Consider the following 18,515-nt stretch of genomic DNA (forward strand, 5'->3'; position numbering starts at 1 on the left):
ATAAGAACAAATCCTGGGTATGAGCAAAAATATGAGAAAATTTCTTGTATATCATTTCTTGCATGAGGCCCAATGTGCAGTCTCACACCTCATTTTGAAAAAGGCTCCAACTCCCTTTCAAGACAAGTGGCAGACCTGCTTCACAGCTTTGCCTTTTTTTTCTTAATATAGTGCCAGCAGCCAACCGGCTTGTACGTTCTGTACCTGCCTGAGAGGAAATGACTCTCCTCAGCAGCAGGCGACAATAGTCTGTATTCATCATTAAAAATGGGAAACAGGAAGAGGGACAGGACAGATTAAAGACGCTGTTGAAAGAACAAATGATATTTACACTGCTTAGTTGGTGTGTCAGGGCCCGAAGATGGCATGTTTTTCTGTATCTATAAGGACATGCGCTTTCACATAAAACACTCGCACCTTTCTCTAAAAACACCCCAGCATGTTGGTGTATTTCTGTCTATGTGACGGTGTGTTTGTGGCTGTAGATGAGCAGGCAGCAGATTTCCCCTGTGGCCTGGAGGCTCCGGCGAGGACCTGCAGCAATGGCACCGCCTGCAAGGAGTACTGGACCGGACCCAACTTTGGCATCACCAACTTTGACAACATCCTCTTCGCTGTTCTCACTGTTTTCCAGTGTATCACCATGGAGGGATGGGTGGACATTCTCTACAATGTGAGTTCACTTCCAAAAAAAAAACACATTCTGTTTCTGTTTCTTAAGAGCCATGTCTTCTCTGGGCTGGGGGGGCAGTCAGAATTTTGTGGGCAGGACTGAGAATGGGAACACCATCTTCCTGTATAGCTAGCTACATTCATTATCATACAAACAGGTTGTGTGCTGATCAACTTCCAGAAATAACAGCTCAGATATCAGCTCACACCAAAAACAGCTTCTGGAGCAATGGAAACACCAGCACAGATTTGCCAAAATTTCCCCTCCTGAATAGATCATCCAACTTCACCATGATGTCAGGCTGGCTGAATACAGTTAGATGACAGTATGTCTGCCACTTTCGTTGATAATAATGTTTGTGCACTGGTTTACTTAACACAAATGTAATAATATTTTTAAAAAGGTTGTAGTGGGACTATGTCAAAAGGCCTAGTTAAACTTTTGGGGAGATGACTTACACAGCTCCCATTAGAAAATGTCCAGAAAAGTATTACTTATAATTATAGTTATTATTATTATTGTTATTTATTCTAACTATATATTTCAAAATATATTGCAGAAAAAATACACACACACACACACACACACACACACATATATATATATATATATATATATATATAATTTTTACTTTGTTTTTTTTTTATTCCTTGATAAATTTCTTGCTTATTTTAAGTCAAGAAATCGGGCCAATTTGCTCCAAAGGGTAACCTGAAAATTGCCCAGACAATTTCCATTTCATTACTTCAACAATTAAATTGTAAAGTCCATCCATCCATCCATTTTCTTCTGCTTATCTGGAGTCGGGTCGCAGGGGCAGCAGCCTAAGCAGGGAAGCCCAGACTTCCCTCTCCCCGGCCACTTCGTCCAGCTCTTCCCGGGGGATCCTAGCCGTTCCCAGGCCAGCTGAGAGACATAGTCTCTCTAGCGTGTCCTGGGTCTCCCCCAGGGTCTCCTACTGGTGGGATGTGCCCTGAACACCTCACCAGGGAGGCGTCCAGGAGGCATCCTAATTAGATGCCCAAGCTACCTCATCTGGCTCCTCTCAACGCGGAGGAGCAGCGGCTCTACTCTGAGCTCCTCCCAGATGACAGAGCTTCTCACCCTATCTCTAAGGGAGAGCCCAGCCACCCTACGGAGGAAGCTCATTTTGGCCACTTGTACCCACGATCTTGTTCTTTTGGTCACTACCCAAAGCTTGTGACCATAGGTGAGGGTAGGAACGAAGATCGACCGGTAAATTGAGAGCTTTGCCTTTCGGCTCGGCTCCCTCTTCACCACGACAGATCGGTGCAGAGTCCACATTAGTGCAGACGCTGCATGATCCGCCTGTCGATCTCCCGCTCCATCCTTCTCTCACTCCTGAACAAAACCCCAAGGTACTTAAACTCCTCCACTTGGGGCAGGATCTCATCCCCGATCTGGAGAGGGGCATTCCACCTTTTTCCGGCTGAGAACCATGGCCTCGGATTTGGAGGTGCTGATTTTCATCCCGGCCGCTTCACACTCGGCTGCGAACCAATGCAGTGAGAGCTGGAGGTCACGGCCTGATGAAGCCAACAGGATCACATCATCTGCAAAAAGCAGAGACCCAATCCTGAGGTCACCAAACCGGACCCCCTCAACACCCTGGCAACACCGGTGACAAAGGGCAGCCCTGGCGGAGTCCAACCCTCACCGGAAACGAGTTCGACTTACTGCCGGCAATGCGGACCAAGCTCTGGCACCGGTCATACAGGGAACGGACAGCCCGTATCAGGGAGTCTGAAACCCCATATTCCCGGAGAACCCCCCACAGGACTCCCCGAGGGACACGGTCGAATGCCTTCTCCAAGTCCACAAAGCACATGTGGACTGGTTGGGCAAACTCCTGTGCACCCTCAAGGATCCTGCCAAGGGTGCAGAGCTGGTCCACAGTTCCACGACCGGAGCGAAAACCGCATTGCTCATCCTGAATCCGGGGTTCGACTGTCCGGTGGACCCTCCTCTCCAGTACCCCGGAATAGACCTTACCAGGGAGGCTGAGGAGTGTGATCCCCCTGTAGTTGGAACACACCCTCTGGTCCCCCTTCTTAAAAAGAGAAGTGCATCCTACTGTTTTTATCCACTTTAACTTTAATATTTGTTATGTCCACCTTTTACAGCAATTACAGCAGCACATCTCTCTGACATAGTGTCAATATATTTCATCTGAACTTCAACACTAATGTTATCCAATGCCTTCTGCATCTCAAGCCAAAGGCTTTCCTTTGAATGTACAATAGATCTGTCCAATTTATTTTTCAAGTCGCCCCAAACTTGCTTGATGAGGTTGAGGTCTGGACTTTGAGGAGGCCCGTCCATCATTTTCAGTTTTTCAGCAGATTCCTTTTCTCAGAGGCAGTTCTGGCAATAGTAAGAAGAATGTTTAGGGTCATTGTCCTCTTGGAAAATAAATCCAGGCCCAATAAGACAACTCCCAGATGGTACTCCGTGCCTCACCAGAATGTTGTGGTATACTTTCTTATCCATGATGCTGTCAATTTTCACCAAGTCACCTGTTCCTGAGGCAGAAATGGCACCCCACACCATAATACTACCCCCTCTGTGTTTAAATGTTGGCAAGAGACACTCATTTTTATATCTCTCCCCCTCCCTCTGTCAAATCAGTCCACAACACTTTATACCAATCTTCCTTTGTCCATTTCTTGTGCTCTTTTGCAAATTTCAGGCGTTTCACTCTATTTTTCTCTTTCAGTAATGGTTTCTTTGTTGCTATTCTGCCAACAAGTCCTTCTTCTCCCAGTTTCTGACGCATGGTTCTTGAAGACACTGTTGCACCATTAGTCATTGTGGTGTTTTGATCTCATCACGTGAGGTGTGACTTCGGTCCTTAAGACTGAAAATTTTGAGATGCTTCACTTGTCTGCCTGAAAGTTTCTTTTTTCTTCCTCTCGCCTTTCGGTTCTGGTGTGAATTGGTGGCATCATGGCAGTCTAAAGTGTACTTTACAGTGCTTGGACTGGATTCTATGGTTTATAGAGCATAATGATGACTTTGTAGATATTTCATTTGTTTTATGGGTATTTTAATGACCAATTCAACAAAAACAACTAAAACCTCTTAAAAATGCCAAGTGTTCTAATGATTTGATTGATATATATATATATATATATATTTATTTTTATTTATTTTTTTTTTTTTAGGGCGTTTTTGCCTTAATTGATAAGACAGCACAAGTGTGAAAGGAGGAGAAAGAGAGGGGATGACATGCAGCAAAGGGCTGAGGCTGGAATCGAACCTGCAGCTGCTACGGCAAGGACACAGCCTCTAAACATGGAGCACCCGTTCTGTCCACTGAGCCACCAGGCATCTTTTAAAATCTCAAAAATGATCAATGAAATCCCATTTGTTTACCTTTAGCATGGATATTTCAGTCACAGTTAGCCATTACTGTCATTTCTAATGGCAGTAATGGCTAACTGTGGCTAATTGCCCATTTACAACAAATTTGGTTCCTGTCCTGCTTTAACTGAACAGTCTAGTGGTGCAAGTATTGCCAGGAAACACATTTGTGCACAGTTACCGTGCCAGCACAACTGTCATGGTAGCATTGGGTTAAACTCCTGCTTTACAGTGACTGTAGTTTTATCTGTGTGAACTCCTGGTGATGTTTAATGCGCTGCCCTGCCAAAAAGGTTAAAAACTTGTGTGGATAGTATGTTATTGTGAACGTACAGACTAGTCTGCATTGTTGCTGAGACACTGTGCTTTTCCTCCTGACTGCTCCTTCCCCTTCCAGCCCTCCTTGGGGGAATGATTAGAGGCAGGCGCAAGAGCCGAGCAGAGGATGACTCACACAGCCACAGCTCCCATTAGGACCACAGCACAGCAGCTTGACTGTGAGCAGGAGACAAATCATAGCTCTCTGCCATTTGCATAAAGTCAGGATTGTATCATGCCAAGGACACAATTGTGCAATAGGTTCAATTATTAAACAGCTGTAGTGGGAGAATAATGTGTGTTTAGCAGTATGAGCTTCTCCTAGCAGGGCTGAAAGAGGGGGAACAGGAACAGAGAGAATTAGAGAAGGGAGCTAGAAATAGCGATCAATAGTAGTTTGGTTGCTGAGAGCACAGCAAGGCGTGGCAGATAGAGGATGCTGCTCTGATGCTTCTGTTTTCTCACTGAAATAGTTACACGTGCATTGGACACACAAGAACAGGGACAGCAGAACACAACAACAAATGAACTCTGTTTTACCCTTTAGAGAAAGAGCAAAAGCGGAGGAGGCAGAATGGTGATTTGAGTACTTAACCCTGACATCTAAAGATGATAATTATTTATCAACATCCATTATATCAAACACCGCTCTTTGATATCTTCTTTTATATCTGCATACAGAGTGGGTCCTCCACCATGTTGTTCCCAGGCTACAACAAACCAAACACATGCTAGATACCACTGTTTCCTTCACACTAGATCTTAATTTATTTATTAATTTCTGAAAAAAAAATTTCTGGCCACCTTTAGTTTTCTTTTGGTCTCTACCAACTCCTAAGAAAAATATCTGTCTCTTTAGCTGCTAAATGATCCACTATGTTCATCAGGTAGTCTTTAACTTCTATCTGCTTTTGAGTGCTGAGCATGAAGTATACAGTGGGTTTTTGACAAGACTGAACTGGAATGAACCCAAATGCACGACACCAAATATCAAAAGTCAAAAAACACTTTATTATAAAAGGCAGCAATAAGTCTCTTACAAAAACAGATGCAAAACACAAAATCACTCAGAAGAGGAAATGTAACAACAAAAATTCTCAGTGATAAGGAAACAAAGTATCAACAAAAATTCACTCAAATGAGGTTGCAGGAAAACTAGAGATCAACAAAGTATCAACAAAAATTCACTCAAACGAGGTAACAGGAAAACTTGAGTCCAACAAAGTATCAAAATAAAAATAGGTTTCAAACCTGAACAATACAAAAACTTGAGCAACAACAAGACTTGGCTTGGGCATGAATACGGCGCTGGTTCACTGGCTGACGAGACAAGATGAACTGGCACAGGACAAGGGAGTTGCAGACTATATTTACACAAGGTAAGGGGAAACAGGTGGAGACAATCAGGGCAGGGCCGACAATCACAATGGCGGGAAAACACACAAAGGGAGGAGGTAAGGTGAGCTGAAACGAGAGGAGAGTTACGATTTCAAAATAAAACAGGAAATCACAAGACAACATAGACACAAGACAAAAAACAACTTAACATAATTTCCTTGACATGACAGTTTTACACTCTGACGCTTCCGACATTGGGGGCAGTGCCTCTGGACTGGCAGACCGGGGTAGTGGTCCCTCTTTTTAAGAAGGGGGACCGGAGGTTGTGTTCCAACTACAGGGGGATCACACTCCTCAGCCTCCCTGGTAAGGTCTTTTTAGAGACCTCAACCTCATCAAGCAAGTTTGGGGCGACTTGAAAAATAAATTGGACAGATCTATTGTACATTCAAAGGAAAGCCTTTGGCTTGAGATGCAGAAGGCATTGGATAACATTAGTGTTGAAGTTCAGATGAAATATATTGACACTATGTCAGAGAGATGTGCTGCTGTAATTGCTGTAAAAGGTGGACATAACAAATATTAAAGTTAAAGTGGATAAAAACAGGAGGACGCACTTCTCTTTTTAAGAAGGGGGACCAGAGGGTGTGTTCCAACTACAGGGGGATCACACTCCTCAGCCTCCCTGGTAAGGTCTATTCGGGGGTACTGGAGAGGAGGGTCCGCCGGACAGTCAAACTCCGGATCCAGGAGGAGCAATGCGGTTTTCGTCCTGGTCGTGGAACTGTGGACCGTCTCTGGACCCTTGGCAGGATCCTTGAGGGTGCATGGGAGTTTGCCCAACCAGTCCAAATGTGCTTTGTGGACTTGGAGAAGGCATTCGACCATGTCCCTTGGGGAGTCCTGTGGGGGGTTCTCTGGGAATATGAGGTATCAGACCCCCTGATACAGGCTGTCCGTTCCCTGTCAACTGGTGCCAGAACATGGTCTGCATTGCCGGCAGTAAGTCGGACTTTTTTATGGACAGAATTTCTAGGCGCAGCCAGGGTGATGAGGGGGTCCGGTTTGGCGACCTCAGGATTGGGTCCCTGCTTTTTGCAGATGATGTGGTCCTGTTGGCTTCCTCAGGCCGTGACCTCCAGCTCTCACTGGATCGGTTCGCAGCCGAGTGTGAAGCGGCCGGGATGAAAATCAGCGCCTCCAAATCCGAGACCATGGTTCTCAGCCGGAAAAGGGTGGAGTGCCCATTCCAGATCGGGGATGAGATCCTGCCCCAAGTGGAGGAGTTTAAGTACCTTGGGGTCTTGTTCACGAGTGAGAGAAGGATAGAGCGGGAGATCGACAGGCGGATCATGCAGCGTCTGCAGTAATGTGGACTCTGCACCGATCTGTCGTGGTGAAGAGGGAGCTGAGCCGAAAGGCAAAGCTCTCGATTTACCGGTCGATCTTCGTTCCTACCCTCACCTATGGTCACGAGCTTTGGTTAGTGACTGAAAGAACAAGATTGCAGGTACAAGTGGCCAAAATGAGCTTCCTCCTTAGGGTGGCTGGGCTCTCCCTTAGAGATAGGTTGAGAAGCCTGGTCATCCCGGAGGAGCTCAGAGTAGAGCCGCTGCTCCTCCACATTGAGAAGAGCCAGATGAGGTGGCTCGGATTGCTTTCCGGACGCCTCCTTGGTGAGGTGTTCAGGGACGTTCCACCATTAGGAGGCCCCGGGGAAGACCCAGGACATGCTGGAGAGACTATGTCTCTCAGCTGACCTCGGAACGCCTCGGGATCCCCCGGGAAGAGCTGGATGAAGTGGCCGAGGAGAGTGAAGTTTGGGCTTCCCTGCTAAAGCTGCTGCCCCCGCGTCCCGACTCCGGATAAGCGGAAGAAAATGGATGGTTGGATGGATGGATGGATGTTTTCGACGTGCACAGTTTAGTGGAACTTATAGCTCAATCAGGCCAGTTAACTGAACTACTGTCCTTGTCTCAGTATACAAGCAGCAGGGGAGAATCTATTTATTGATGGAAGTATGTCTGACTCCTCCACAGCAGGTGGAGATATGCCCCTTCTCAGGTAGTCGCTATAAACCTATGTAATATACTGTATATTACATATTATACAGTTTATGATATAGACCAAATCACAATCATAACTGTTTATTTACAATAACGTTGTGGTCGAAACTGCCGAGTATGTACATATAGCGCTGAGCAAACTCTGCTTTCATTGATTAGTTTTATGCCAGCTTCAATATCAGTTGAAGTGTGCGCTATATTTAGAATATTTTTACCACTTTGCCTGCCAGAGGACAGCCCTTTACAGATGGGGATTTGAAGCCGTTCAGTCAAAAACACCAGACTCCATTGAGAAAAACATTTTACTGAACTGAAGGAATAGCTCCATTTTCAATCACATTATCTTCAGATCTTCATCAGTCGGACTATCATGTTTACATGTATTTTTGAACTCCAGTTTTAGTCAGACTAACACAATAATTCCATGTTTTCTACGGTACAGTAAAAGCATGTTATACTCCATGGACTGAAGAAAAGGTCTACAGCATTATAGAAATGTGTGAGTGGAAGACAGAAATGTATTTTCAAACATACACATTTTGCATTTAAAAGGTGCACAGGCATGTCTGATAGCAAAAGGTTAATATGTAAATTACATTTCTGATGTTTCAACAATCAGAATAGCTTGTTATGTGGTGGCATAACTTATAACCTGTCACATGCTGTCCATTAGTCCTCATTAGCAGGCACAAGCAGCGTATGTACAAACATGGGCGTTTAACATTTAATGTAGGCTCAACATTGGACCACAACTTTACAGCCACAGCAACAAGCTAATAATAAGCTTTTCAGTGTATTTCTGGATGAGTGAAGTCATGTAAAGCTGTCAGACCAAAAGGAAATATATTGTGTTCTGTACTACAGTATATACTGGAGGGCATTCTTAGGAGTAAGATACTCTTTGATTTTGTTATTTTGTTTATTTTGTTTTGATTTTATTTTGTTATGTTTCTTTTTTGTCCATCCATGCAGACAAATAAACAACTCCCTGGTTTGGCACCCAGGTTGTTGGAATGGAAGTGACTCAGAGATTTCAACTACTCTCAGTGTAAGAGAGAGGAATAGAGTTACTCTCTTGAAACTATACAACAACAACAACAACAACAAAAAGCAGCAACAATATGTTCCACTTCATAGGAAAATTTCCTGAACATGATGTTGAAAACATCATGTATGTAGAAAAAAATGATATGGCTTCACATATGTATCAAGGAAACACCACTCCAATTGTATTTGAAATATATGCAGTTTTGTGATCTGTGGCAGCTTTTAATGCCTCCATGCTGGCGATAGCTGAAGCCAGTGTCATCCATACCATTCTCATGAACGAGATATCTCTGAGGGAATTTCTTCAAATCTAACATCTGCCTGTACTTGGTTATTCTGGTGATCATAGATCCAAGGTCGAGGTCACCGTGACCTCTCTTGTCTCGTTATGAACATGATATTTTAAGGACAACTTGAATATTTTTTCCCCATTTTGGAACAAACTTACTTACCAATTTACTTGGAATCACCAATAAACTGATTTGATTTTGGTGGTCAAAGGTCATTTTGACCTTGCATCTGATTAATTCACATGGATATTTCAAGAACACCTGGAAGGAATTTCTTCAAATTTGGCAAAGAAATTCACTTGGACTCAACAAAGAATTGATTTGTATTTGGCTGTCAAAGGTCATGCTTACTGTGACTTTCCACAGGTGACAGATCACTCCTTCATCCATCCTAAACAGATCAGTCCTTCATCCATCTTAAGACAGATCGCTCCTTCATCCATCCTAAACAGATCACTCCTTCATCCATCCTAAAAAGATCACTCCTTCATCCATCCTAAACAGATCAGTCCTTCATCCATCCATAAACAGATCACTCCTTCATCCATCCTAAACAGAACAGTTCTTCATCCATCCATAAACAGATCACTCCTTCATCCATACATAAACAGATCACTCCTTCATCCATCCTAAACAGAACAGTTCTTCATCCATCCATAAATGGATCACTCCTTCATCCATTCGTAAATAGATCACTCCTTTGTCCATCCTGAGACAGATCACCCTTTCATCCATCCATAAATAGATCATTTTTTCATCCATCCATAAAAAGATCACTCCTTCATCCATCCTGAGACAGATCACTCCTTCATGCATCCATAAATTGATCACTCCTTCATCCATCCATAAATTGATCACTCCTTTATCCATCCTGAGACAGATCACTCCTTGATCCATCCTGAGAAAGATCACTCCTCCGTCCATCCTGTGACAGATTACTCCTTCATCCATCCATAAATAGATGACTCCTTTATCCATCCTGAGACAGATCACTCCTTCATTCATCCTGAGACAGCTCACTCCTTCATCCATTCATAAACTAATCACTCTTTCATCCATCCTGAGACATATCACTCCTTCATCCATCCATAAATAGATCACTCTTTCATCCATCCTGTGACAGATCACTCCATCATCCATTATGAGACAGATCACTCTTTTATCAATCCATAAATAGATCACTCCTTCATCCATACTGAGACAGAGCAACCCATCATCCATCCTAAGACAGATCACTCCTTCATCCATACTGAGACAGATCAATTCTTTATCCATCCTTAGACAGATCACTCCTTCATCCATCATGAGACAGATCACTCTTTTATCAGTCCATAAATAGATCACTCTTTCATCCATCCTGAGACAGATCACTCCTTCATCCATCCTGAGACAGAGCAACCCGTCATCCATCCTAAGACAGATCACTCCTTCATCCATACTGAGACAGATCAATTCTTTATCCATCCTTAGACAGATCACTCCTTCATCCATCCTGAGAGAGATCTATCTTTCTTCCATCCTGAAATAGATCATCCCTTCATCCATCCATAAAAATGTCACTCTTTCATCCGTCCTGAGACAGATCACACCTTGATCCATCCCTAAATAGATCACTCCTTCATCCATCCTGAGACATATCACTCTTTCATCCATCCATAAACAGATCACTCCTTCATCCATCCATGAACAGATCACTCTTTCATCCATCCATAAATAGATCACTTTTTCATCCATCCTGAGACAGATCACCCCTCATCCATCCTTAGACAGATCACCCCTTCATCCATCCTGAGACAGATCACTCCTTCACCTATCCTGAGACAAGTCTTTTCCTGTCCTCTAGATTACTGCCAGACTGGTAATGCACTCTGACCACAGGGGCCTGCTTCGGCTGAATATGATTGGTGGATTCTCTGATTGAATTGTCAAGGGAGGAGTGACAGCTGTCTCATTTCCTGTTGCTGTGGGACTGAGCTGTGTCCTCTTCATCAGAGTGGTCATCCATCATGGCCTGACGGGCCCTTGTCTGCCTCTGCCCAAGCTGTTACTCTGATGGGGATGGAGACCCAGACTGTCAGTTTCTCATTAGCAGACCTTTTAGCCCGAAACTATGACAGGCCCTTGACCTTGTTGTGCTTTGTCATCACTCTTAGTCTGGAATATTATCATACCACTGACACATCAGAGACAGAAATACACTTATGTATGTGTTGAGGATTACAAAGAAGAGAGTGAACCTTAAGAGCTGAGTACATTAGGTGTCAATTCATCAAAATATTATGAATTTTATATCGATAATACCCAACAACTAACTTAGATTTAGATTTAAAAATTACATGACACAGTAGCCATGCTACACATACAGTGGAAATACAGCTTTGACACAACGCTTTGTCAGGACATTGCCCCTCACTCCAGCACTGTGGCATGTGAAGAAGAGCTGTCTAACTGTCTCTATCAAACATGGTTATGATGTGACCAAAAGGCACATTGCTGTCACCGCTGGCCGCTGGCCAGACAGACGGTATGATTTTAACCACACTGTAGTCTTGATTGATTTGACCCCATTTACACCTGGCATTAACATGTCAGTCTGGCTTTAAGGATATATCGTTTTTTCAACTCTGTCTTTCAAACTCCCATTTCTTATTTTTTCAGTTGTTCCTTCTCTCCAGATTAGCTTTGAAAAAAATCCCTTCTTAATACAGTTTCAGTGTGTGTGATATGTGACAAAATCCTCAGTCCTTACTATAGGTAAAAAGCCTTTCAAATTTTAACCACAGTTAATGTGAGGATTTAGCAGTGTGCACTTCAAAACAAGTGAGTATCTTTTAAAGTCTTTCAGTTCTCTCTTGATACTAAAATGACTTGAACTTTGAAAGGTGACTGATTTCCACTTGCTTTGTCTGATTTGGACTGCTGAAGCCTTCAGCTTAGTTCTCATCACTTAGTTCTCATGAGTTAAAACAAGCATCTACTTGCAATTCAATGATCCTGGATTGGTTCTGCAATGTTCTGAAAGCTACAAGTTTACACCAATGCCCTTAGTCTGTTCATTGTATCCTATATGGCTGCAAAGTTGAGCTGTCTTTAACACAAGATCTGTGACACCTCAATGTGAAATGAAAGCTAATTTTTGTAGCGTCTCATTGAGCTCACCTTGTCTCATGTCCTCAGAAATGTTAACAGGAGACAATGAGGGATCTGCCGCTGCCCCATTCTCTGTGGCTGTTTATGGATTAGAAGGTTAAATTCTTCTACTGTTTGTTTGTTTATTCAGATCCCCACTATTCTCTGTTTTAAGCAGTAACTATACTCTTCCTGGGGTCTTCATTATTGTTATTATTATTGACCGTATAATAAAACATTGCAGATATGATGCTGATTTCTGATACTGATAAACTTATGTTATACAAAGCAAATATGCTCCAGGGTAGATTCCTATCTGTCTGACTGCCTTCATTCTAAACAACTGCTGATATTATCTAAACCACTCTCAGGCGCAATGTCCACCAAAGTGTTTTTTTCTGAAGCCAGTGTTTTTTGTTTTTTTTGCAATGGGAGCACTGTGTATTTATGCTGCGCTACAAATGCCGTGCTACAAATGCCAGCAGTACGACAAGGTTCACAAGTGCTGACAGTTGGGCTTTTATTTTTTTCAAAGCGCTTAAAGTTTACAAATGTTCAACCTTAAACCTTAAACCTTAAACCGTAAAAAAGCTGAACTCGTCAGTGTAATTTCAGCCATCCAGTCACAGTGGAAGAAGGACAAACAGCCTACTGCGAATACAAACCCTTAAATCTGACATGAACAAGTGCTAAAGAACAACAACAATTTAGGAGAAATATTTTAATATACTGTATAGATACATATATAATGTTTCCTTTCATAAACCCACAAACACCGGTGGGTCCATCCTCCCCTTCTGCAGCTTCATTACTCTACTGTGTGCCGACATGTTTACTTCCATGGATATTCTGTATCATAGCAACCAGATGCATCGATACCGTTTCCATTTACTGAAGAGTGCCTGGTGTTTTTATCTGGAAAAAAAACACTTTGGTGGACAGAGCCCCTCAAAAATGAATCCTAGTGCAACGGTGGACAGAACCATTTTGCACCTTTTGTAAGGCTTGAGAGGGCCCTCGGAAAATCTCCACTATTTCTTTTCAGGGCTAGTTAGGATAACTTGCATGATTCCCCCACAGTGACACAGTATCCACTCACCTGGAAACAGCAGGCAGACTTTCAGATGCTATCAGACGGTGCAGGATGTTTACACGGTGGCTGGAGGACAGCAATAACAAGATGCAGTGCAGAGCACACGCTGCAGTTTGTCACTGCTCCAACCTTGTCTCCCCAACTCTCCTCAGTGTGCTTACAGCTAGACTGAGTGGAGGAAATCTCCACTTCTGTCAATACTCTACTTCTTAAAAATGAATTAAAAAAACATCGTCATCATCATATTACATGTGTCAGGTGAGCAGTCTTATTTCTGCAGGAAACATTAGGCTGGCTAATTGTGTCTGTATGAGTTAGTGCTCATGTGTCTGCTCTCTCAGGCAGTTTAGGTGTGGCATTGCTGTTGAACTGATAGCTATCCTCGGGCTAACACTTTTAGGGGCAGAATAGGGCTATTAATGGCTTTTCTATTGCCTTGTATGCTCTCTCCACCATTCTGTTAGCCGATCTCTAAGGCAGCCTCACCTTGCCACCAGCTTAATGCACTAATATACCACGCCCTGTGCAGCCACTTCCAGCTCACAGCTACATGATGACAGATGATTCCACCTGTATAACACAGCAGCTTCTTGTATGGATTCACCGTCACCACTTCTTCTTATGCTAGCTTAGCTGTTCTTGGTGTAACTGAACTTAGTAAAAAAGATCAGGTGCATTACTACCCCCCTCTTGACTGGAGGAGGAGTGACTCTTATTTAACCAAAACCAATTGCAAGTAGATAGTTTTCACCGACCTCTGTTTGTGCTGCTGACCACTGTTTACCTGTTCTCCAGCCTGTCTGTGACATTGATAGGAACCCTCCCCATCCACCAACCCACCCCCCCACACACACATATTCCTCTGCTGCAGAGCCATGTACATAGCTTTGCTTTACTTACAATGGGAAAACAATTATTTGGTTATTATTTTTATTATTTATTATTTGGCAGTTTCTGGCTTTGAGAGAGAGTAGCTCATGTTCACAAATATTGACTGAACTTTTCTCAGCCATGGAAATAACATATTTTATCTTTATTTAGGTGGTTTTCCCCTTCAGTGGCTGAAAAGAAGTGACAAAACAGAAGTAAAACAACCTGTCTACCAACAAAACATAGCCTTCTTACCCTGACAATCTGTAAATTTGGATTTTTTTTTTCCTTTGTTTTAATCTACAGAGGTGGATTGACATATGGCATTAGTGTAGTGACCCATGACATTAGGAGTAATCCTCTTAGGAACATGTAGTAGTTTTCTATATAATGAATGATGAATAAGAATGGTAGTTGCAGACAGGAGAGACATTACTAGTTGTGATAACCCATTCTGGGTTGTACAGTTATAGCCTCCCCTCTACAGATCATAATCCTGTTATCTTGGATACAAGAAGTTTGGGTCAATATGACCCCCCTCCCCACACCCCCGTCCCCGCATCCACTACACTCCATTTCAACTAAAATTGCAGTCAACTTGAAAAACAAAGGGTCACATTTTAAAATTTTTAAATATGGTGTCACTTTTTATGGATTTTTCCTTCACTGACTCATCATAATTATCCTCCAGTAATGTGTACTCAGTCCTGCATGTTGTATGTATGTATGGAAGCATTTTACCCTCTAATTAAACTGCACAATACCTCTATTGTGTGGAGGGAACAATTATAGTGCTGCGTAGTTCAATAAACGATGCCTAAACAATAAGCACATCTATGGATGTAAAATAAGAAATTAACAAACACCTCTGAATCATGGCAAGGCATCACAATGGCTTTCAATAAATTTGTGAATCACCAGACAATTCCCAGCGATCAGATGAACCTCCCAAAATAATAACCAGAATGAGAGTACCTGCTGAGTTATGCAAACATAAATACGGTAGAAGGGCAGGGTGGAGTCACAATGGAGAACATGAGCCTCAGATTGTGACTGCAGCTGCAGTCATTACTGCTTTAACCACACTCACAAACAATCACATCTCTCCTCCACACTAACGGCAACACACATTTCAAAGTATCACTTACATCCATCATCCATGTGTTCTACAGTTTATGGACGAAACAACATGGGCTCTGTCTACATACTTCTGTCTTGTTTGGCTTAATTATCCTCAAATTAGGGGAAATCATATTGCTATAATGTACTAACTTTTCAGACGACAGTGTTCTTCCAACATGATGTCAACAGTTTGTGTTTGTTGTTTTCGTTGTCTCGTTTCAGCATGTAAGTGGCCCCATGAACAAAGTCAGCTCCATAAAAAATGGTTTTCCAAATTTGGTAAGGCAGATATGATATACCTACATAGAGCTCTGACATCACCCCCACCCCAGCATCCAGCCTGTTCTTATTTGGAACTCATAGACAGTGCTTTTGGCATCTAGATTGAACGCCAAAAGGCACCCTCCTGTGTGCACGATACGCCCCTGGACGAGATCAGAACTGGAAGAACTGGTCGTAGTGTTATTATACGCTGCCGAATGAATGGAGGGCACCTGCTGCGTCAGCCTGACTCACAGATGGACGGCGGAACTTGAGATTGCTGCGGATAACACCTTAATATAAGGAGCATGAGGGTGCTCTTAGGGTTTGGGGGTCCATCAAACCCCAGACATTCATGCAGGAATCGAATGAGGAAGTCTAAACATAACCACATGCAGCTCCATGTGCATTTGCTGACATCACGGTTGCGCCCTCCCGGATCATAAAGAGCTGATGAAGAGGGATACCTAAAACATAATATGTAAACATGGAGGTCCATTGCAAAGCAGCAACACGTGACGGCTTGTTGGTGTTCCAACATCAATGTCATAACACTCTTGTGGCTAAATGGGAGCTAATCCCTGCAGACAAACATCTGAAAGACTGAAGTCTAGACTGCATGCAGAACATTAATGCCCATGGTTTGGAATCAATTATCGGTATAATGTCTGGGTGTCTTTTTCAGCCATAGTATCAAAATGTATTTAATTATATATGCCATCCATGTAATCCGTCCATGTAATGTTTCATATATGGCAGAGAGATCGAATGGGTTTATAATTTGCTATGAATGTATAGGTATATGAAGGTAATCAGTCCTTTATATTTACAGTAAACATAACTTCACAGTCTTATGTTGCTATGATGACAGCAGTGCATCTAGGTGCATCAGCTGGTAGCTCCTCAAATCCTTGCTACTTTTTTTGCTATATTTTGCTATATTTTTCCACCTTTTTCGACACCATGGCCCCTTCTGCTGAAGCACGACTTTTCTAGGATAGAGAAGCACTTATTGACATCGGAAAAAGTTGTGTGGGGTTTGGACTTAATGCAACAAACTGCAAAAGGATACCAACAAACAGCATACACCGAGCGGCTAGTCAGACCAGAGGGGAGAAATGAAACTGAAAGCTCCAGATCAAGAGAGGGAGGAGAGCCAGCATCAGGGTGAGGCTGACCTGACTTGGACTGAGAGCTGTTCCTCTACCAAACCTTGTTCTGATTAATGTCTGATCGCAGGAGAATTAAGTGGATGAGATGTGATTGAGGCTCATTTAGAAACAGGAAATCAGAGACTGCTCTGCGCACATCTTCACATAGACATGGTTAACCCTTAACATCCCAGATCAAGCTGTTGCACTGGATGGGCAGACCTTGTTGGGAGCCATAAGGACACAAGACTGATGCAAATTTAAAAATGCACTGCAGGAATTGATAAATTGAATAAGATGTAGCAGGATCAAAGACAAATGTAATTTTGTTTTTTAAACTTTGTTTAAAAAATGACGAATAAATCTACCTTCTACCTTCTACCGTCTACCTTCTACCTTCGTCTACCTTATAAATGCCTTGATCATAAGGATATTTTTGTCCATTTTCTTCTAACCTTTTGAAAAGTTTCCCAGCTTGCACTATCTCACATATAATGGTGATAAAGACATAGTTTGTGGTGCTATTGTGTTATGATTCTTGATATTGTAAGGTGCTTGCTCAACTTTGAAAATATTGATCATGTCAAGGTTTGGAGCATAAACTAAGCCTTCTAAGTTCATCAAGTTCCGTCTTATAACAAAGGTCATAAAGGATATTTTACATCAGTGTGATTTTTATGTCTGGTAATATTCATTTGTATAGTCCAAAGCTTGATGTCCCAAATCTCATAGCATGTAATGGTGTATTAATTCACCAATGAAAATAGTCCCCAACAAATGCACTACTTCATCCTGTTTGAGTAACTGAGAAACTAAGCAGTGCAGCGACCATCTTCAGGATTTATACTGTGTGTGTGTATGTGTGTGTGTGTGTGTGTGTGTGTGTGTGTGTGTGTGTGTGTGTGCGTGCATGTATGTCCATGGTGTGTGCATGTATGTCCACGGTGTATGTGCATCGTAGTCAAATATTTATAGCTATCAAATGTTTATGTTCACTTTTTATCTGCTTTGTCCTTGTTTCCACTGAATGTCTATTTCTGTGTTGCACATCGAGAGCACAAAAAAAGTAAAATAACTCCATGTCTGTGTACTTAGCATTTTGGCCATTAACACTGATTTTGTTATCCTTCTAATTCTGTTCTTTGTCTCCATGTATTTGTGTGTTTAGGCCAACGATGCCTCAGGGAACACGTGGAACTGGCTGTACTTCATCCCCCTCATCATCATCGGATCCTTCTTCATGCTCAACCTGGTGCTAGGTGTGCTGTCAGGGTGAGTACAGACTGACAGGAAGAACTGAGCAAAGCATTTAAAGAGATGTTCTTTACATTTAAGCAAGATTTACCTGACTCTTAACCAGACCTGTTTGGTCACGCGATGGTTGCCTTTGCTCAATATAAAGTAAAATAAGAAACCTTTATATTGATATTTCATGTATTTATCTTGCTGCGTATCACAGTGAAGCTGTAGAGCACAGTAGGAAACTATAGCAAGAGGCTGTGATGGTGTGGGTGTGTTGCTACAGGCAGTAGTCTGTGTGCATGTACATGTATGTCATATGTATATTGCTCACAAGGATTTTGTGTATGCCTGCGTTCAAATGTACATTATTTGTAAACTCATTTATTCACATCGTTAATTGAGATAAGGGATAAGTAGTCCAAAACCACATGCTGGTGTGGCAGCGTGCATTATCCTTAGCTGCCAGCTGTAAGGTAACCCTGTATTTCCTCTGCTTGCATGTGCGTTGCGGAACGGCTCAGCTGCAGTTGT

At 42.6% G+C, this 18,515-nt stretch overlaps 1 protein-coding gene across 2 annotated transcripts in view; it reads left to right on the forward strand.

The window, feature by feature from the left end:
* Positions 1-18,515, forward strand: part of cacna1ba (calcium voltage-gated channel subunit alpha1 Ba) — a 230,573-nt gene that overhangs the window by 85,645 nt on the left and 126,413 nt on the right. For both annotated transcript variants that reach the window (XM_088077242.1, XM_088077241.1), the window contains exons 5-6: positions 486-673; positions 17,911-18,014. In XM_088077242.1, coding sequence (XP_087933368.1) covers positions 486-673; positions 17,911-18,014 — 292 coding nt within the window. The remainder of the gene's footprint in view (positions 1-485; positions 674-17,910; positions 18,015-18,515) is intronic.

This window comes from Plectropomus leopardus, chromosome 4 (genome assembly GCF_026936395.1).
Source record: "Plectropomus leopardus strain MGB_pleo_1.0 chromosome 4, ASM2693639v1, whole genome shotgun sequence".
NCBI classification, from domain to species: Eukaryota; Metazoa; Chordata; class Actinopteri; order Perciformes; family Serranidae; genus Plectropomus; species Plectropomus leopardus.